The sequence below is a fragment of the Centroberyx affinis genome, unplaced genomic scaffold (assembly GCF_046629955.1).
Source record: "Centroberyx affinis isolate AG114_WGS23_722 - 3 ecotype Tasmania unplaced genomic scaffold, CSIRO-AGI_Caff_v1 ptg002830l_1, whole genome shotgun sequence".
Classification (NCBI taxonomy): Eukaryota; Metazoa; Chordata; class Actinopteri; order Beryciformes; family Berycidae; genus Centroberyx; species Centroberyx affinis.
The window spans coordinates 16811-38689 of NW_027280972.1; the positions used below are offsets into that span (position 1 = coordinate 16811).

General features: G+C 41.6%; 1 protein-coding gene across 1 annotated transcript; it reads right to left on the reverse strand.

Annotated features, from left to right (window-relative positions):
- Nucleotides 1-153: 153 nt before the first annotated feature.
- On the reverse strand, nucleotides 154-20820 carry LOC139658092 (E3 ubiquitin-protein ligase SHPRH-like). Its single transcript, XM_071536123.1, has 30 exons — nucleotides 20685-20820; nucleotides 18935-19537; nucleotides 18057-18186; nucleotides 17655-17873; nucleotides 16606-16684; nucleotides 16230-16380; nucleotides 15403-15505; nucleotides 15024-15283; nucleotides 14231-14932; nucleotides 12621-12872; nucleotides 12071-12149; nucleotides 11702-11865; nucleotides 10842-11098; nucleotides 10447-10568; nucleotides 10132-10220; nucleotides 9729-9821; nucleotides 9432-9539; nucleotides 8494-8636; nucleotides 8233-8406; nucleotides 7796-7858; nucleotides 7467-7692; nucleotides 6193-6330; nucleotides 4933-5034; nucleotides 4754-4825; nucleotides 3317-3505; nucleotides 2310-2402; nucleotides 2127-2213; nucleotides 1376-1554; nucleotides 901-981; nucleotides 154-783 (listed from the first exon to the last, which is right to left on the reverse strand). Exons 2-30 carry the CDS (start codon nucleotides 19526-19528, stop codon nucleotides 687-689), a joined length of 5046 nt encoding a protein of 1681 aa, XP_071392224.1. The 5' UTR covers nucleotides 19529-19537; nucleotides 20685-20820; the 3' UTR covers nucleotides 154-686.
- Between the last annotated feature and the right edge of the window lie 1059 nt (nucleotides 20821-21879).

Sequence of the window (21879 nt, forward strand, 5' to 3'; positions counted from 1 at the left end):
CTCTCAGTTTTGCTCCTGTTGTAAAGGTCAATGGCTTCCTTCCTGCTTCCTTTTTACAACATGGAAATAAACCACAGTAAATGCTTTTGACTGAAATGTCCCAGAAAAAGAGCTGGTCATAACAGATTCATACACTGCCATAGACAGTCTTTTATTTCTTGACAGTTGTGAAAATACCTCAATCGATAATGTGATTAAAGCATTTGAAATCCTCCATTCTCCAATGTCTTTTTCTAAAATGTATGCTCACCAGACTTACAGAGAAGTAGTATATAAATGCACATAATTAACATCATATTAGATCAACACAAGCAATATTACTGTACAATCTAGTCAAATGTAATCACAAAAACATGTACTTTGACAAGTGAAGTAGTTCTTGAGCTAATGACTCACAACTTTTCAGCTAAAACCATGACAACAAGTGAGCCGAATACAGATCTACTCCAAAGAGATTTAAAATTCAAAATTAAATATTCTAAAAAAAACAATTAAGAAATATCTCATAGTAGTCTGCTGTCACTGGTTTGCTAAAATATTGTTGTTTTTTTTTAAACTTTGGAATTCATATATAAAAAGTGGAATGTGCAAAATCATATAATACTTCTGTCAGCACTGTGAGTAGAGTGAGCTCGCTCTGCCAGCTTATCTTGAGTGGGTTTCCCTGTGTGGTGCGATGGCCGGATTCACTCTAGAGGTTCGCTGTCTTCTGTAAACAGGTCAGCGAGGTCGGTCACTGTCAGCACGGCCGCCTCCGAGTGTTTCATGGCTGTGCTGCTGTGACTAGAATAAAAAAACATTTATCAGTGCTCCGACTTCACCTTCTGAAACGGTATTTACCTCTGAATTAATACATTTTAGACACAATATTGCCCAATTACTCTGTACTGTGGCACTCACCTTTTCTCTGCAGTCTTCAGCATCGTCTGCATTCTCTCTTCAATAGTGGATTTGATGAGGAATCTGTGAACAAATGTGGGCCTGGTGGACAGAGAGAAGAGAAATTACACTTAATGTTCAAAATATTAGGGACACATACCTGGTGAATCCAGGTAAAAGCCATTATCTCTCATTGATTCCCCTTATTACATCTATACTAATCACAAAGGAGAGGATGTAGATAAAGAGAAGCAGATGAGTTAGAGAGGGATTTTAAAGCTTTGAGACAACTGAGATGTAGATTGTGCAAAAGGGGCTGCAACTCAGCAGCACCTTAAAATAAGTGCTTCCCAACCAAGAACTGTATTCATATTGGTCTAAATGGAGAGATTTAGAGACACATGGCCTAATTGCTGATTGTGAAGTCCCTCTATCCCACCAGGAAAAAATGTCCGTGGGAAACACTGCTGTCCACTGACACACTCCAGTCTCTTACTTGGTCTGTCCGATGCGGTGCACCCTGCCTATGGCCTGCAGCTCGTGCGCTGGGTTGAGGATGGGCTCCACCAGCAACACGTGAGTCGCCTCAATGATGTTCAGCCCGTTGGAGCCCGTGTGGAGAGGAAGCAGCAGAATATTGATCTTCTCCTCGTATTTGAAAGAGCTCAGATTCTCCTGGAACAGCGAAGTCGATGATGCACCAGTTACGGTATGCATCAGATTTGGGTCAAGTGGTACTTACAAAAAATCTTGATCTTGATCTTGGCATTTGATTAACCTGCTTGGAGTACCAGATCCAAATCCTAAGGGTGTCTTTGCGAGTCAAGAAATCAATTTAACTTAAAATTGAAGTGATAGGAATGATGTCTTTGGGTGTAACAGCAAGTTGGAGAACTTATGCGTTGGTAAAGGTTTGCTCTTTCCAAGTAGCTAGATAGATACATATAGATATATCAGTCTAACACTACTAGAAAATATAGGCAATCAGGTACGTATTTGAAAGTCAATTTAGAGTTTTAGAGAATTAACCAGACATTATCTGGTGTGGTAGCGGTACTCCATGCAGGATAAAACAAACACTGTGCATTACATGTAAACACTATTTGACCCAGGTCTGGTTCAAACACATATACAGAGGATATAATAACACAAAGGATGAATGAAACACATGCAGCACCAGAGGCTGGGTAGTTGTATGTGCAGTATGTACTGTATATGTAAAAAATGGTAATGAAGCAAATTCAAACCTGGAATTTGTGAATCCCATTGATTTGTGAGAATTCCATGTTGTTGTCAAATAAAGCCTTAGCGATGATATCCAGGACACTCAGCCACTGAGTAAGGGGAGAGACAAGAAACAAATGAGTCGGATCCTAACCCGATATCGACAAAATCACTTATGTTACAGACGGGGGACAGTTTACAGTTACCGTGGAGAAGACGAGGCACTTGGCCCCGGGGTCAGTCACTTGAATCTTCTTCAGCGTTCTCACCACTGCCTCCACTTTGGTAGAGTGGCTTCCCTGACACACACAGGCAGGGGAAAGTTACGCAATAGCACTGATACATAATCAATGGCCTGGCATCTATAGCATCGGTATAGTAAGCTGTGTTAAATTACAATAATAGCATGGATGTAGCAACTGATAATGTAATAACTTCTTCTAATCTGAAGAGGCTGTTACCTTACCGGCCAATTTATTATATTAAACAGGTTTGTTACATTTTCAACCCATTTAGAGGGATATTTTATTACATTTTGCCCAATTATATTATCTGTCAGTTATTATATTATCAGTTGATGCTGATACTCTGCTACACGCCTTCATATGCATCTGCCTAAATTTTTGTCCTGTCACCAATGCTCTGCTTTACTATTCATCGGCTTTATGTATAATGTTATCATACTGCCGATGTTAAGCCATGTGTATGTGCATACCTGTAAAGTTCAAAGTTTTATTTGTCACATGCACAATCATACAAGTACAGCGTGCAGTGAAATGCTTGCTCTATTATTTTTTTGACTAACTCTGGCACATTTACAGAAGTATATTGTATATTAATGTGCACTGTCCCCGTCAAATAAACTAATAGAATACATCAATAAATACAACCTGTGCTGGGAATCATAATCTTTGTTAAGCCAGGTTTTGGGAAATTGAGAGATTTTACATGCCATTGAGAAAACGTAAGGTGCTTTTTTTTTTATCCAATTAACATTTTCAAAAATCTAATTTCAGCCATATTTGAAGACCTGCTGGTAGAGCTTCATCATCCGAATAACTCATTTTTGACAAAAACGGCAAATGTAACCTAACCTATTAATTCTAAGGTCAGGATGCAGCCATAACTGACATTCTCATAAAAAATTTAACTGACAACTCCGGTTCTTGTTCTTGTTCTGTGCCTCATAAAGGGGGTGGAGTCACTGTCTGACCTTGACTGGGATGTCCTGGTCCAGACTGGAGGACTGGGCGGTGAACACGTAGGAGATCTCAGTGTGTGACGTGGTTTGCCTACAGATGGCACACTTGATGGCCCGGCGGCGGGAGCCCACGCTGTACTGCTCCACGATGATGGCGATGCACTCGTTACAGAAGCAGTGGCCGCAGGTCAGCACCGCCCACTGGAGAGACGGTGGGAAATTAAATGTTGATTACAAACGGAGCCATTACAGGGGATTCATGCTTTAAAAAGTTGTTATTTTGAGGGAAAAAGGCTGTCTGCTACTTCAGTTTGGGCACTTTAATATTTCCATGGTGTGCTACGCATAAACATTTCAATAATGTCCATAGTTTTCAGTGACTTCAAACCTCCCAATTCATATCTACATGAAGCCTTTCCATTCAACTGTGTGAAAGAATATGGTCTTTCTATTACTATGCCCATCTCCCATTAATTGGATAAATATGGATATGATTGCATACACATCTTTTATATTCATAAATTCACCCTGCAATGAAAAAAGATGAAAAGTTGAATCAAGCGAATCATGTTATTTTTCCTCCAACTAATGACTTTACAGGGAATCATGAATCTTCTTTTAAACATGCAGGAAAGCGTCTCTGCATGCCCTACAGCGCACGCAAAATCAACCAAATGCCAAATGTTAAACACATAAATTCAGCTGGAGAAGGAATCAGCTTCAGACTAGATGTAATTACAATCCCTGGCCAGTCTTGATAAGACAGTTTAACAGACAGACAGGTGTTCTGTTTCCTCTTCTCCTGACTGGCAGACACATTTTGTCCAGACTGTCTGGCAGGAGCACCTTTTTTTCTTCTATATATATATATATATAAAGCTCACCCAGTGTTTCAAGGTTTCAAGATAGTCAGAGAAATCATAACCAGAGATGATGTAACAGCCACCAAACAGACATTTTATATAAATAAAATCTGTGGAATTTTCAGAATAGTATTTTATCATTTCTGTTCTCTAATAGATCATATTTTTCTGTAACTGACATGAGACTCATATTGTTATACCCTATCCAATTATGTCTGTTAGAAAGGTTTATATAAGATGAAAAAGGTGGGTAAACACCCTGCATCCCTAATCACAGATCTCATCAGTTACATGTTTATAACTGTAAATAATACCTATTTTTGCACTACTGCATACATTTTGCACTCTGTTTATATAATCACACTCAGCATCTGTATGCATATGTATGAATGTATGTATATGTTAGTGTGGTATGGAAGTGTCATGTATGTATGAATGTAAGAAACAGGAGCTGGGGCTTTTAACCAAAGTCAAATTCCTTGTATGTGTTGCATACTTGGCCAATAAAGCCTGAGTCTGATTCTGACTAATGCAGAAATCCTTTTATAAATCAACAAGCTCTTCATCGCTTTTAAACAACACCCACCTCCTGTCCCAGGGGCCGAGCACAGATGGGACACGGCTCTGGGTTCAGCCCTCCGGTAGCCTTGTCCTGGGACTGAAACAAGGGAATTCATGTTATTTGGAGTGAAGCATGCCACACAGTTCCTGAATGAGCCAGAGGAGAATGCATGTACTTTAAAATGACCGCCAACGATGCATTACCTTCTCCAGATTAGTGAGATAAAGAAACTGGCCGAGCTTCTTTTGGAGCTGAGACTTGGCCACAGCTTGGTCGTTCAAAAGCTTGACTCTGTTCTGCTCCACCTGGAAGCAGAATGGCCCCGGGAAAAAGGTTATGGGTGCAATAAAAAAATACCATTTAAGCAGTGGAAACCTCCTGCAACAAAAATGTGTCCAATGCTAGGTCAGAGTAGCATTTGAGCATGTAATTCCTCCTTGATCTTCCTGCGGTCTAGACATGTGGTTCTCAACCGGTTTGTATCAGGACCAAACTACGTCCGTACGTGTTAATTTTGGTTCCAGAATCACAGAACAAGTGAGTTCAGATGTTTCCGCCTCCTCCTATAAACTCTGCAGGATTTATTTTTAAATTGAATAGGCGGAAAATAACTTTAGAAGTGCTGAAGGGAAATGGACAAATATAACACAGTACACAGAGTGCTTATCCATTACATAAATAAAAAGACAAAACAGTCAGCCCATTCATTATATAAATTATACTGCAGTTCATTGAGAAACCACAGCTTTTAAAGATCATAATGACAATCCTAGAGAGAATTCAGTGGTTTTTATGCTAAGCAGTATGAATGAGGTGGCAAATCTTTTTGTTTCGATGATGATATACTTGTATGTGGGGTGTTTTGTTTATTCTTCCTGACCTGCGGTATTGTATTGGGCCCATTCATACATGCAGCCTACTTTGTAAGCCCTTCTGTTTTTCTTTAGACTTGAATGTGTCACCTTTTTATTTTTGTTCTCTGTCTTTTCTGATATTCTGTTGATATCTTGGTCAATTTACTGTATGTCTTATATTTTTTTCCGTCTACAAAATGGTAAATACTCAAAAAAAAATGGTATATACTCATCACAAAAAAAAAAAAGAAAGGATGGTATACTCTCAACGCACATGTCTGAGACTAGGTCAGAGCGGTCCTGTGACCCACTTTTGGTCCGCGTTCCCCTGATTGAGAAAGTTCAGTGAGTAACCCGTGTTTGCTTCACGTATGAAGCGCCATGTTGTCCGCCATGTTGAACACAGTATATAAACATGCCTGCTTTTGATGATGTTATGAGGTGAAAACCCAGTTTTCAAGGCTCGGTGTGAATAAACCTCTAACACAGGATAGAGCCTCATCAGCATGCTGTGATGTTGCCAGGTGGTTGGTGTGTGTGTGTGTGTGTGTGTGTGTGTGTGTGTGTGTGTGTGTGTGTGTGAAAGCAGCATCACTGTCTCTTGCTCACCTCATGCGGCTCTATGATGTGCAGCACTTTGGGCTTCGGCTCGTCAGGCAGACGGACACGCAGTCTCTCGGTGGCCATGCCCAGCTCGTCTATGGCCGACACGTGATTCCGCAGAACCATCCAGTACTCATGCAGCACCTGAGCAGGGACAGAGGTCCTTTCATCCCAGTCTGCTTCTTCCACTATCCATAATGTTACGAATACAGTATTTGTACTGATATTTACAGCCCCATAATACAAAATGACCATAATGGGGATTTGATAGGGTTGATGATCAATATCAAAAAGTCTCAAAAATTACTTCACCAGGCTTTCAAAACTCACTTTTCCAGCATCAACTCTAAAAACTCCCCACCCACTAGAATTTCTGACAGTCCCAATCAACCTTAAAGACACTTTAAAGCGTGTGTGTGTGTGTGTGTGTGTGTGTGTGTGTGTGTGTGTGTGTGTGTGTGAGAGAGCAAAATATTAGGTCTTTCTATGAAACAGACTCACCAGGTGAATCCAAGTGAACACTATGCTCTTTTATTGATTTTCCCTATCAAATCCACTTCAAGTCATGGATGGGAGATTAAGTGAAAGGTCAGCAGGCAGGGTAAAGAAGTTGTTGTTTTTTTAACATTTGAGACTTTTAAAATATGGATTTGGCAAAAGGGGTTACAACTTAATATTAGAAAGCTTGTCCTAATATTTTGTACATTCAGTGTGAGGACAACAACATAGCTTTGGTGTTCAGGATAGAATTCATATCAACAATTTTCTACCAGTTCTTTAAATAATTGACAGCTGATGATGTTTTCCCACATGTACAAAATGCCTCATGATCCTGAGACCAAGCCAAACGATTGATAATGCATTGTAAAATGTCAAAAATACACCAATCAGAAAATCAACTGTTTTTTCTCAATCACTCAAATTGTTTTTGAAAATAGAAAGGTTCTGGAAGATACTGATGATATATTGAACAAAGTATCCTATAATAGACTAGGGCTTTTTCCCTATGTATTAAAGGCATCACGCAGTGACATCATTACCCCATTGAACCCCATTCAATTTTCTTTACTTCTCTGAAAACATCTCAAACAATGAGGTGTGATTATCTTCACCACTTATAATAATAATCCCAGTCAAAATGTGGTTCAGGCACTAATGAACAGTAGGGAATGTACAGCTTTCTCAATCAATTGTTACTCCCACTTTGCTTTTTAAACCAATAATATCTTGCAAGGCTTGTTTGAAACTGGAGAGGGGGATTGTAAGTGTGCATACAACACCTTGTACTCCTTCTTCCAGTTCTCGAACAGCTCCATGAAAGTGTTGCCCTCCTCCACCAGCTCGGGGTCCATGCGTTTGGCCTTGGCGAACGACAGGATGGCCTTCAGAGTCCGCTCAGTCTCACTGGCTGCCCACAGGCCGCGGCTGGTGGTGGGGAGGCGGTCGTCCACCAGCCCCTCTTCATCCTCTATCATTTCCTCAAAGATGGCTGTCTGACCCTTCACCCTGTCAGGGAGGCACGAGACGACGCAAAGATAATTGATCAGCGATGTGCTTTCATGCTATTTCAACAATTGTCTGACAGATCTGAAAATATTCCTCTACTTACGTGTGAGAAAACAGCTTGGACTCATAATCTGTGAAAAGCTCATCTGCTTTGCAAAAAACACAACTAAAATGTGTAAAGAGAGAAGAATGTTAGAGTGAATCATGTTTAATAAAAAAAAATTATATAACAGGCTGAGATAAGGTACCAGATCTGACTAACAGACACTGGCAAAATTGTTAATACTTTATGTTTGATTGTGCATAATGTTGCTGTTGCAAGGGAAACCTAAAAACTCAAATTTTTCGGATTTTCATGACTTTACTTTAGCTGAAGGTTTACATGGTCATTTACAGGTAGAGCAAGTTTCATGACCCTAAGGCCTTTGAAACACATTCAAACCACATGATAAAATTTCAGAAATGCATGGTTGTTAATGTGAAAATAAGGCTGTAAATTCCTGAAATGTAAAAAGGAGGTGGAACATGCGGATGTCTTACTTGTTGAGTGGCAGGCGCACGGGCCTGAGGTGACAAATGGTCGCCTCGTCAATCACTTTTTTCGAAGCCGGGCCTTCAAGCCTCTTCACTGCGTCTTGCACAGTCTTTTGGGATTTCGTCAGATCCCCCATCTGTGTGGTGAGGAGGAACTGCAGACCGCGGCCGTCATGGAACCTACAGTACACCCATTCCTGTTTTTTAGCACACGTTTGTCTAAGGATAACCAGCAACTGTCATCTCATTTGGTAAAATAGACGTTACTTGTCAGCCATGGAGAGCTTGTTGGCTTGCTGCTTGTAGCTGGATGTCAGCTCGTTGTGGATGCGGGACACCAGGTCGTCGTCGATGGAGCACTGGATTGCCCTCTGTATAACATCCAGCCACCAGGGAGAGTTCAGGTTGACCTGGAGGAAAACAACCCACAGGGGATAATGTTAGATATATTATTACATTTATTTGACCACGTAAATTTTACCATTTACCATTTGTTCTTGCCGAGCTCTCTTAGCCATTTCTTGAAATCCATTTGACTTAACTGTGTCCAAACATTAAACCTTTATAGCCTCAAACAGCAAATAAATCTCATTTTAGGTGTCACATACTTTCTTTCCATATTTCAAACAATCAGACAATATTAGAGTAAATAAAATGTCAGTCAAATCACTGTGTAAACAAAAGCAAAGCCAACAACAGTGTTTCAAAAGGTGTGTTATACTGCAATTATTACCTGGGCCATTAAATGACTCAATAGCCAATATGTTGTGCCAATATTCAATATCTTTAAATCTGTCCATTTTCATGTCAAGTATTCAGTGTTTCCCAGCAGAATTGTATTCCTCACAGCATTTAGCCCATCATGGGACACTAAAACCCTCCATACTAATGAAATTCTTTTACAGTGGGTTGAAAGCTCCTTAATGCAAGGAGAGTCAAGATTCATTGCAGATTTTACAGACTGAAGCTGGTTGAGTAAAATACTCCCACTCCACACTGGATTGATTTTTAATATCTCTATCTTTTTAATAATATCTCTATCTCTCAATAGAACAGCCTAACCCTAATACAGACACACACATTTTACTGACTTGTCACTCCTAAACAACACAGACAACAAAAAGTAATGTCTCAGATCAGATACCATGTCATTGTACGCAACACAATCCACATTAAGTAAATGTGAAATGTAAAGGAGTTCTCACTTTGCGTTTGAGCTCTTTGATGTTCTGCAGCACAGGCTGCAGAGCCTGATGGGCATCAGACACCTCAGAGTTGTATTTGGTCATGTAGTGCTGCCGCAGCTGCTCTGCCTGCAGGACAGAGGGCAAATGCAAATAAAAGAGATAATAAAGCCACTTAGTATAATAAGGCTGATTAAAAGAATCAACATAAGGATATATGGACAGGGGAGATTTCACAGCAGTATCCACAAGGTCAATGACTGCAAGTTCCTCATTGCACAAAATGTGTTATGATTGAGTGAATAATTTATGAATTACCTCCTCACTCAGTCGATCATCTCTCAGTGTAGGAGGTATCCCAGGATGCTTTGCACTCAGCAGTTCCATCAAATTGTGGGTAGCATGTAGCCTCTGTTTTACCATGATGGTGAAAAAGACAAAAGTGATCCTGTAATGTTAGAAACTTTCCCCTGGCCTCTTTATACTGTATATTTGTAACACTTTTACTGAAAAAAATAAAGAAAATATAACTTCCATAATTCAATATCTCTACAACCAAGGACTTTAAAAACTAACAGAATTTGTTTTACTTTCGTGCCATCAGTCATTTTTCTAGACTAGATTTTATGTCAAATGGGGACTATCTAATTTTAGAATGAATCTCTTCATATGTTAATCAGAGACAAATAAGAAAGACATGAATGGGACGAGGCCAACATACCTGTAAAGAATCAGTTTTCAGTCTGCCTTTGTGCTCCTCAGACGAGCGCAGCACTTCTCTATACATCTCCACCGCCTCCGAAAACTCATCTGCAGGTGGCAAAGGCAACGGCCGTCATTAGCGACACTCAACCAACCATCCCAGCACACTCATACTCATACATATCGCTTTACTGAGACCAACTATAACAAAACGTCTCGGGCACAAAAGTGTTGGGAGACACGATGATGAGATCATGGATTGTGTTTGTTTGAACTGTTTCCCATGGGAAACTGTGAGCGGAGGCAGCACTAGTGGAGAAGTGGGGTTTTATACTTCTGATGATGTGGATTCCAGCCAGGCCGTTGAGAGCGCACACCAATTGTCTGTGAGCTTCTTCACACTCCACTCGACATTTCTTCTGCAGGGACTTCAGGAGCTCCTCCATTGTCATGGTGCTGTTGGGGGGGGAGGCACATACAAACCCACTTAACAAACCCTCCAGCACAAATTACACGGAAAGGGGTCATCTTTAAATAAACACAACTGCACACTGTGTATTTGCCAGAAGGTTATTGTGGTCTATTACCGTTACTAATCCTGTGATACTCTATTCAGATTAGTTACGATTCCTAATTAGCCAGTGCAGCTGCCGTCAGAAAAAGACCTCTCCTGTTTCCTATAAGTACCCTGACCACATAATACATAAGAGTCATCAGGCTTGTATCTACCTTTTCTGCAGAGGCAGGAACTCGCCCCTCACGGCCTGTGGATGGCAGCAGGCCTGGCGCAGCCGCAGCAGCGGGCACAGGATGGTGCTGACGGTGCGGCGGTCCAGGCTGCCCAGCTTCAGGCTCCAGTCGGAGATCTTCCTGAGTTTGACCAGGGCGTCCTGGGAGCAGACCTCGTGCTGCCGGTGGTAGAAGTGGCCCTCGACGGGGGAGAAGTGCAGCCAGTGCACCTCCTCTGTCTGAGGGGGGATCTGGATCTGGAAAATCAAAATAAGAAACAATGATGAATAACAGATGCTCCAACGCAGTCTCACAAAACTTCTGAAATGAGCACAAACTCTGGAACGCATTAACACCAACTGAACACGCCATTTTAGTTATGCAAGTAAAAAACACTTCCATTAAGGTTAGGGTTCAGTTTAGGCAACTAAAACAATTTGGTTAGGTTAAGGTTTTGGTCATAGTTAAATAAGGAAAACATTTGCTGAAAATGTATTTGTTATTTGCATTTTAAGACAGTGCTCATTTCACAAAATTCCTTGAGAGCAGCATGAATTATCTCTTTAATTATGAGGTTACTCTCTCCAGCAATTTGCAACTTTGCTTAGAAAAGTCCTACACAAATATAGATATTATTATTTATTACTATTAAATATTAATCATGCAGACCCCAGGAAGATTTCAGTGGACCTCAGGAGTATTACTGATTGTTTCTGTCTTTAGCTATTGGAGATTCTTAATTCTTCTTAATTCTTAATTATTACTAATGAATTAATAATAATAATGTTACAGGTTGGAAACAGAGAATCAAGCATAGTATAACATGGTCATATAGAACTGTAAAACCGTTATAATCCCACCTGATCAATGACATCTTTTTTAGCTGATCTCCACAGTAATTGACCAATTAGGTTGTATAGCGGCTCGGTGTTTCCACGTCGATAAGGCCGATAAAGCAGCTGGTCCCACCAGTGCTTGACCCAGTATGGGTCGACTCCCAGGAAGAGAACGAGGCCATACAGATCTGAGCAGAGCACAAAATCATTTGAGGCAGGAACATTTTGTCCCTTTTAATGATAATTTCATCGACTTAACAAGCAGGCTTTGATGATTTTTCAAAGTTGTAGAGAGGCTAATGAGTCCGACCGCAGAAGCCATTACTGCAACATTATTCTTGCTTTCATGCTTAGGGGTAATTTTCATATAATGGATTTCTAGGTATTACTCACCCTCTAAGCCTCTCTGGACAGGAGTGCCGCTGACGCACCAGCGGTTGACAGACGCAAGACGCAGAGCCATTTCTGCAGCCTGGGGGGGAAAGAAGAGGGAGCATAAACAAACAAACAAACAAACAACACGGCAGACAAAACACAGGTTTGTTGTCACAGATACAACATATGGATAAACAAGAATTTCCCAGCTCTGGGGTCGGCTGGCTATATATATGGATAAGGGGTTCCTAGAAAAATGCCCAAACTAAAATGACTGTAATAATCTCTAATTGTCATTTAATTGACATTTTCAAATAAGAAAACTACTTCCAACAACTTTTGGACTGTACAAAAGCCTCCCTGAAAGCCAAAAAGCCTTACTTGCCGATAGTGTAACTAACCAGTTCACAAGTAGTGATTTCTATCCCCATGAGGAAATAAGCATTGTTTATGTACTTGGTATGACGTGAGCACATACTGTACATACACAGTTTCATGTGCTATAAATGCTGGATTCAATGGAGCTTCCTGAATTCAGTTTTGAGGGAGTAGCGGCCCTCCAACTGACCTTCGCAGTGGTGCATTCAACCATCTGCGCCTCGTCCAGACAGATGCGCCACCACTCCACGGCCACCAGGGGGCTGGGCACCGCCATGTAGCGCTTCTGGTTGCGGAAGCGGCGCCCGTCCTTGCTGTTGCTGTGGGGAATGTCGACGTAGTTGAGCTCCGACCGCAGCACGTCGTAGGTGGTGATGACCACATCCTGCTCAGCCAGCATGTGCGGCTGGATGAATCCATGCTTCTTCACACCGTGGTAAACCTGAGATGAAACAATGTATTAGCAAAGCACTTTTAGCAAAATAGCTTTGTCAGTAGGTGCTTTATCAACAGAGTGCACAAACAAATCTGAGTTAAAATGAGAGAGAACAAATATATCACAATTTTAAGATAGGAGGCCAGAGCAAATATGTGTGTACATGCAAGAAGGAAGAATAAATGCCAATCAAGAGACACTTGGAAACCTCTTAGGCAGAGGAGGGAAGGGCACAAGAGTTAAAGTTGATGGTAAATAAATGGGCCCTTAGTCTAGACTTGAGGCAAAGTGAACTGCAGGTAAACACAGCTCAACATGCAAAGAGTGAGACTGACAGCTCATAATTAACCAGCTAAAGTATAACCATCTATGTTAATGTGAAAAATTTGAATATTTTCGATTACTGTATCTGTGAGAAACCACTGAAAATCTTGAATCTTGTAGCTGACAGAATCTCATATTAGGCCCCTAAGGCCCTGAACTAGACTGACTGTAAAGATTATCTAGCGTGTATGTTTTTAATGTTTTTATGTCTGTTTTTGTATTCCTGATACACTAACTAAACAAAAATTTGCCACTTTGGTAAAATTAGGTTTGCGGAATCTGAATCATGTGTATAGGTCAGAAAAAAATAAACATTTAAAAACAGCTGCAACAAATGGAGCGTAAAAGAGCAGCTGCTGCAGAGAATACATCGCACCACTCCTCCTAATCAGGTACTTAAGATAAAGAGCTGCTTGTGAGTAATGTTATCTTGTGGTGCAACATGACTTCTCAACTCTTATCAGGCCTGCACAACACACAATTTGCAAATGATTAGCAGCAATTATGGCTGTAACATATTTAATTATAAATCAAAATAATTACATTAAATATGTTCTTTATATACACCAATTAAATGTCTACCTGCCTAACTACCAGATTAAATAGTGTCACCTCCCATGCTGGTCTTCTATAGCTCAATGGGTAGAGAATGGCACCAATTCTTAGGGATCTGATTCCCTTTGGGTCCACCCATGATAAAAATGCACTTGTGGTACTTTAAGGCAGTGGTTCTCAAAGTGAGGTCGGGGACACCCAGTGGTCCTTGAGGAGCTTCTAAGGGATCCCCAGCAAATTGTGGAATAGTTTAGTTTCATTGTAAATTTTTCAACATACATAGAACACAGATTCAATACTAAATCAGCAACAGCAAACATCTTCCCATATGGGGTTCCTGGGACAAAATCTGATCAAATGGGGGTCTGTGGGATTAATTTGTGTTTACTTAGGGTCCGTGACATGAAAACATGTGAGAACCCCTGCTTTAAGGCACACAAAAAACGCTACCAAATGACACGTCACACATCCATCTAGCTTCTCACCAGCACTCGGAGTGAGGAGGAGCTGATGTGCCGGTTGATCTCCTCCACCCACTGGTGGCAGATGGAGCTCGGGGAGATGATGAGCGTGGCACCGGTGGACACAGGCTTCATGGCGACCAGGCAGTGCGGACAGTAGAAAGGCGTAGTTTCAAGGCTTTCCTCTTTGTAGTTAACGCACTCCGCATGCTGCCACAGCTGGCAGTTCATACACTGGACGCGGGCCTTGTAGTCGACGATGCCCAGTTCACCGCAGATGCACTCGAAGCGGTAGTCCGGGGTGTTGAAGGGGACCACAGACGCCCTGGTGGGGGGCGACGGCTCCTCTGGCGAACCGAGCCGCGGAGCCTCTCCCCTTTCTTCGGGTAGACCATCCATCCTCTCCGACCCCAGCGTATCTGACTCACTTTTATCCCGGGACGACACCTTTAATGTCTCTTCGCCTCCAACCGGGGGGTCCGTCGCAGAAACCGGGGGTCGGTTCTGCGGAGTATCCAGCATGTCATCCGACTGATCCGCTTTCTCGTTGAGACTTTCATCCCATTCCGTCTTTGTTTCTTTTTCGTCTGCTACAGGACAGTCAGATGTAGGGGAGTTCAGATCCCTTAGATCTTCTGTAGGAGAGCTTTGTGAGGCCGTTTCCACCTTCTCCTTGCCTCGTCTCTGGGACATTCTCCTGGGTGTGCTCTCTTTGTTTTTGGAATTCTAACAAAGAAGAAAACAGACAATAGTAGACAATGCAACAAAGTAATATTTGTAGCAAAACGCACACATACTCAAAGCCTTTCATTCTTACAGACTTGACTGCCCCCGCCGTTGTCTTCTTCGATTCTTTGTAGTTCTTTCCCAGCTTGAAGGAACCCGCCAAACCGCGACCTTTGACCCGGTCGACCAGGCCCTCATCTATCAGCTTTGCCAGCATCTTCCTGATGTGGTTGCGGTTCTTTAAGAGGTCGTAGTGGTAAGTAGTGCGGATGTAGGTGAAGATGGCATTGACAGAGGCTCCTTTGCCAGATCTCATCTCCTTTATTGCAGTGAGCAGCATGACGCGCACAGCTGCATGAAGGTGAACAAAATCTTAGCTTAAGTCACAATGCCATTAAACCAAATGATGAACAGCAAATCTCTAATAAAAGGAAAATCTGTAATATCTGAGAAAATTATGAGTGACTTACTTGGGTAGGATATTTTCATTTTCGGTTGAGCTTCTAACTTGCAGTGGATAATTTCCTCTCTTTCTAGTGGTGGAGGAGGTACGAAATAATTCACAGATTTTCCCTACAAAACAAGAGCCAATAAATCCGATAAGTTCATCACATTTTACGTTTTCACCATTTAGCTCATGCCTTTTATCCAGAGCAACTTACAATGAGTGGAACGGTAGACTAAGCTTAAAATCCTACATCAGTGATTCTCAACGTTTTTCATATCAAGGACCCCTAATTTAGTCCACATTAGGGCTACGGACCCCCATTTGATGAGATTTTGTCTCTTGAACACAAATCTGCAAATATTTATATTGTTAGATATGATTTTGCCCAGAATTCCATGACTATCAGCATTGTAGGAAGAGAGATAACAGTGAAACTATGATCAAAATAGTCTTTCTTCTACATTCTCTAATTGTATTAACTTCTTAAAAATTAAAAAATGGTGAAGTTTAACACTTCATCAATTTAATGGGGACCCCCTGGAACCCCCTCAAGGACCCCTGGTGGTCCCCGGACCCCACGTTGAGAACCGCTGTCCTACATCACCAGTATTACAAGCAACCAATAGTAAGGTAAGCAAACTTCACAGACATAGCACCCAGACAACAGATATAAATAATGTTCCTGTTACCATTAAAGAATCATCTACAACAGACATGTGCTGAAGGTGAAGAAATAAAACCCTGGAGGAAAAGTTAAAATGCATTTATGTGATGAATGAATTTGCTATGTAAGCCTCACTAGAAAGACATCAGTCAGTGTTTTAATTGAAGCCGCCTCCTGCTGCTCACCACAGGCAGGGTGAGGGCCTCCTGCTCCACGTCCTGCCGGGTGTGAAACAGGATGAGCGCCAGGACTTCCACCGTCTTCCCGAGCCCCATCTCGTCAGCCAGGATCCCACCAGGCCAGTCCACGCCGGCGAGGGGGAACTCCTGGATCAGACTGGACAAAAAAAAAATATCATGCAATCGGTGAACGTTCTTTAGGGATGTGATACAAAAAAACTGAAAAAACAAGAGAAAAAGGACTCATGAAAAAACTAAAATCCTGAAAAACCTTTAAGTATCAGTTGAAATATCTCATCGCTGATACTTGTAACAAGCAAGATAACTGTGCAGACACAAAAGGACGTGTTTAATATAAGGGGATTCATAACTAAGGTCTTACCAGCCAGTAAAAGGGTTGTAAAACAACTTCTTTCCACACAAAGTGACTAACTCCCGCCAGAGGAAATGTAGCGATTGTTCTGTGAGGAAAAGGGGAAATAATAAAATCACTATCACAATCTCAATCATGCAGCATATAACACTAATACGATCTTGTGAGAGTTTTGCTGCTATGCAAAAATCTCTCAATCTCAATGAACAAGTTTAATGCCTTTGTGAGAGATATTATTGTCTTTATAATGTATTTAACTGTTTTGTTTTGTTGTATTTTATAATGTTTAATTGCTCTGTTACTACCTCTTATTTGCTGATATCTTGGCCACAGGTCTCCCTAGCAAAAGAGATTCTGAATCTCTGAAGTAGACTTCTTGGTTGAATAAAGGTTAAATAAAAAAATGTATATGTTAGGGCTGGGCAATATATCGATATTATATCGATATCGTGATATGAGACTAGATATCGTCTTAGATTTTGTCATATGGCATAAGTGTTGTCTTTTCCTGGTTTTAAAGGCTGCATTACAGTAAAGTGATGTCATTTTCTGAACTTACCAGACTGTTCTAGCTGTTCTATTGTTTGCCTTTACCCACTTAGTCATTATATCCGCATTATTGATGATTATTTATCAAAAATGTCATTGTGTAAATATTTTGTGAAAGCACCAATAGTCATCCCTACAATATTGTCGCAATATCGATATCGAGGTATTTGGTTAAAAAATATTGTGATACTTGATTTTGTCCATATCGCCCAGCCCTACTTACAACTGAACATTTAGCCCACTTTGGAGAAAATACAGAGAAATATATTGTGTATCGCCATTCAGCCTAAAATACAGAGATACGATTTTTGGTCCATATCGCCCAGCCCTAACCCTAACCCTAACCCTAACCCTCAATGAGTCATTCTTGAAACTATCTGCAGTAAACTACATAAGATTTCAACCTCAGTAACTACAGGTTTCAACCCTCCCTGACCTTAAATCCCTCCTCCAGGAAACTCTCCATCTTAAAAAGTGATGTATTCTTATATGACGAGCCAAACGCCTACCTTTAGGAGAACTGTTCCTGCATTTCTCCCTCCTCAGCATCCAGTTGACAGCCTGGCTCTGGTAGGGCCGGAGCACTGGGATCAGAGCCTTGTGCTGGACGTCATAGGTCACCTCCTGGCTGTCTCTCTGGTGCAGGTGCCTGACGTAATCGTACAGCTCCTCCACGTTCTGCCTCTCCAGGTCGGTGTCACACTCCTCCTCCTCGTTCTCTACCACCTCTACAGGGAAACCACAAGAAGAAAGAAAGCGGATAATACTAAGTTTGACCAGGCAGGAAGTTGGTGTATTGTTATTATTTCGTTATCCATGTTTCAAGAGGTTCAAGCATTAGACAGTTACTACGTTTTATGCAGAGGTTATGAGAGAACATGGATCACAGCATGAATCAGATATACACTTACCAGGGATAATGAAATCATAGAAATACTCCATTAACTTCTGCATTAGTTGATTTGCTTTCTTCAGCCGAGCGTTTCCCTCGCTGAGGAACTCCGGCTTCCCCAGCCCGGTTTCCAGCAGGTATATCCCCACCTGGCAGAAGCAGATAAACAATGGGAACGAATTGGAACATAAACATATACATATTGGAACCGTTTGAGCCACTGATCTTCAACCATGTGCCATTGTAACCTAAGAGTCTGCAGGTTTTCACTCCAACTACTGATTTCACTGATGAGCACACAGAGAGGAGAAACTAATCTGTAAAATCAGCAGCTGTAGTGTTTGGTTGGAATGAAAACATGCAGACTCTTAGGTTACGATGGCATATGAATGAGGATCACTAGATGTGGGTTGAATAGTTACTGAACAAGCTACTTCATTAATGCGACATGGCTGATACTGTAGGCTATATCATACATTCAACAAAATACAGCCTGTCTTAAAAGTAGGTGTAAATTTTCATATACACTATTAATACGGATGGTATTATTAAATACTTTACTTGTTTCCAGGCACAATTTGACAACTGAGCAGAGGAAAATTACTAAAATGACTAAAAATACACAGCCTTGTTATTCATTACTATTATTAAGAGCTGTATACCTTTGAAACACCCGGTATACACATATCCTCATAAACACATTTGAACAAACAGGATAAAATGATGTATTTCATGCATTGTTTACAATGCTCCCATCATTTACTAAAACATAGACTGAGAGTCTAGATCCTCATCAGGTGTCAATTTCTCATGGCTACTTGATGAAGACCTAGAATCTAAACACTGTACATAGTGGAATAAATAATAAGAGTGTCTTCTTGATTCTATCATACACACCTTGATTGACTGTTCTTTGGCCTGGTGGCAGAGCTGCACCACCCTCCTCTTCTGCAGCCAGTCCAGCTCCTCCAGTGGGATCCTACTGAGGCTGCACTCCGCTGTGCAAGTGTCACCAAGAGGCTTCGACTGCAGTCCTGCGCTCTCATCACAGCTGGTGTAGCTGAGGCAGAGCTGGTCGCCCATCCTGAGGAGGGTGAAATCTCTCTGCTCACAGTCGGAGGGGAGCCAAGCCGGACGGAGGCTGAACTCCCCGATGAGGGACTTCCAGATGTGGCCCAACTTCGGAGCCGGCACCACCGTGAGCGCCAGGGACACAGAGGCAGAGGTGGAGTCCGATGACGTGCCTGGAAGTTCCTCTCCTCCATCTGCAAACGGGACGGAGCCGGTGCAGCTGGCCTCCATGTCGTCCTCACAGCTGGGAAGGAGGGAGCGGACCGGAGCCGGGGCATCAGGAAGGAGGGAGCAGGTCGGTGTCTGGTCGTCTTCCTGGATCTCCTCGTTCCTCCGGTCCTCCAGCATGTTCCAGTTCAGCCTCTTCTTGGCCTCGTCGTCCACCCGCACCGGGGGAGCCCTCTTTCTCCTGTTGCTCATTTTGAAATTCTACGAGGAAAGCAACGGAAGTGTTTAATTCCAAAAATAATTAATCTATTGAAAAATAATACTACCTGAAATTGATTACTCAATATTTCATAAACAAAGCTCTTAGGTGGGTTTATAGCTTCAATGGTATTCCATAGTGAGTTGTGCTTTTAAGCCAGCAATCTTTTTTTTTTTAACACTAGAAAGGCCAAAGAAAACAGTTTTGAATTTCAGAATTGAAATATCTCAGGTTTCAAAATGTCCCTCCTATGCCTGGGTGATATGGACAAAATGAATATGATAATCAGTAGAAATATGCTAATGTGTGCATGTGCAACATCACATGTTAAATAATCAAACTGATGTTCATGACATTGAACTGCATGGGAATATAAAGTATGATCAAACTCAAACTGCAATTTTCAAATTATATTCCCTAATTTGTTTTAAATCTCATTTTGTGAGAGATTTTAATTAGTATTTGCTTTTTATTATTTATGTAGATAACAGAATTGTGTGTCATGACACTCTTAAAATCATTATTCCATCTGGATATGATTCTAGTGAAATACTATAAACAAATATATTAAACTGTTGCCCAGCATTAGTCCCTGCATTACCTTTCCTAGACCCACTTTCTGTACAAACCAGTGTTGATACATTTTCTAAATCATATATGGAAATAGTAGTTACAACTGGAAGTAACCCCTTCAATTCATGGCTTGTTGGCCTTCTCTTAGACCCCCAATACCAACTGCCATTTCTAGTGTTAAGAGAAGGTATCAGGCGGATGGACGATATCCGATGCTGGAATGAAACTCTTCATTTCTAAATAGCTAAATAGCTTCTACTGCTTATGCTTCAGATATCAGCAGTAAACCAGATATGTAACACTGGACTTCCGCACCATGGTAACATCACCGTTTTATGTAAGCAGAAATCTAACAATAACTTCTATCATTACACATTTCCCATGCAGTGTATCCACAATCGCAGTCATCACAGCATACACTCATTCAATAACTCTGGCAAATTGCATGTTCCCCCTGCAGGAAGTTTGACATGGGAGCCAAACAGCAAAATGCAACACTTTCACACTGTGTGGCTTTGCAATTTATTGTCCACCCGGTTCGGTTTCCCACTGTAAAGAAGCAAATAAAATAAACACCTTTACTTTTTGTGCCTCGCGCAAAGACGCTCCGGCTTCTAGCGCCGCATCAGATGATATTCCGACTCAGCAAATCCAGATAATCATGCTGAAATGCAGCAAAACACACTTTCATTTTTCGATTCCAGTGTTGCTGTACGCCATTTTTAAATACAGGAAGTGAGGTAAGAGCAGCAGGGGGAGAATGTTTTGGACAATAAGGGCGCAGTACCGGGTCTGAACCACCAGGTGGCAGCAGAGGCGGCGCTTTCTGGTGACGCTGCAGCGGTGAATTGCAGGTGCATCACATCTGGGAGCCACGCAGCGGGACTAATGTATGTGAGCTTAGAAGTTTTTACAGCGCCCTTATAGTTTTAATTAGGAGTGTAGACACACCCATCTTCCATAGATGTTGTCATAATGTTTTGGCTTTTCAGCTACCGCCCCTCCCTATTGACCTACATGTCTTGGTCTCTTAAGTATTTTGCCAAAAAAAAAAAAAAAAAAAAAACTGGCATTAACTGCTGCATTTTCTGAAACATCCACTGACGTGTAAGAGTTGTGGCTTCAAAAATCAGGGGCACTGCAGTCAGGGTGACCCGCTTTCAAGATGCAGTGATGAAGAGGAGAAGAAGGGGGCACCTTATGATCAGCATAGGATGAGAGAGAGAGAGAGAGAGAGAGAGAGAGAGAGAGAGAGAGAGAGAGAGAGAGAGAGAGAGAGAGAGAGAGAGGAAAACACATACACACACACACACACACACACACACACACACAAGCCCACAGTGTTTTCTCGGCAGAAGCTGGAGTCCAGTCTGTCTGGTTCAGAAGAGAGAGAGAGAGACGCTATGTCCCGAATTGCCTGGTGCAGGTAGGTAAAGAATGTCAATTAGATTTTGGTGCTTTGCAGATACTTGAATGGGAACATTTTCCATAAACCTGATCGAATATTCAGTCAGCATGATCAATTAAGCTTCACCCTTTAATTGGAATGTACGTGTCGGCTGACGATCTTATAACAAATACAGTATGTCCCAAATGATCCCAGCCGCACAGTTGTGGCTGGGATTGAGGCGCTGGAGTCAAGCTGTCAAACGGCAATAAGAGGATTCAAATATAATAAGACAGCGGTATGTGATTTATTGTTGTCGTTGGGGGGTAAAGTTTACATAGTGAGAGGCTGAAATTGATCAGCTTGAGGAAACGCAATGAGCTG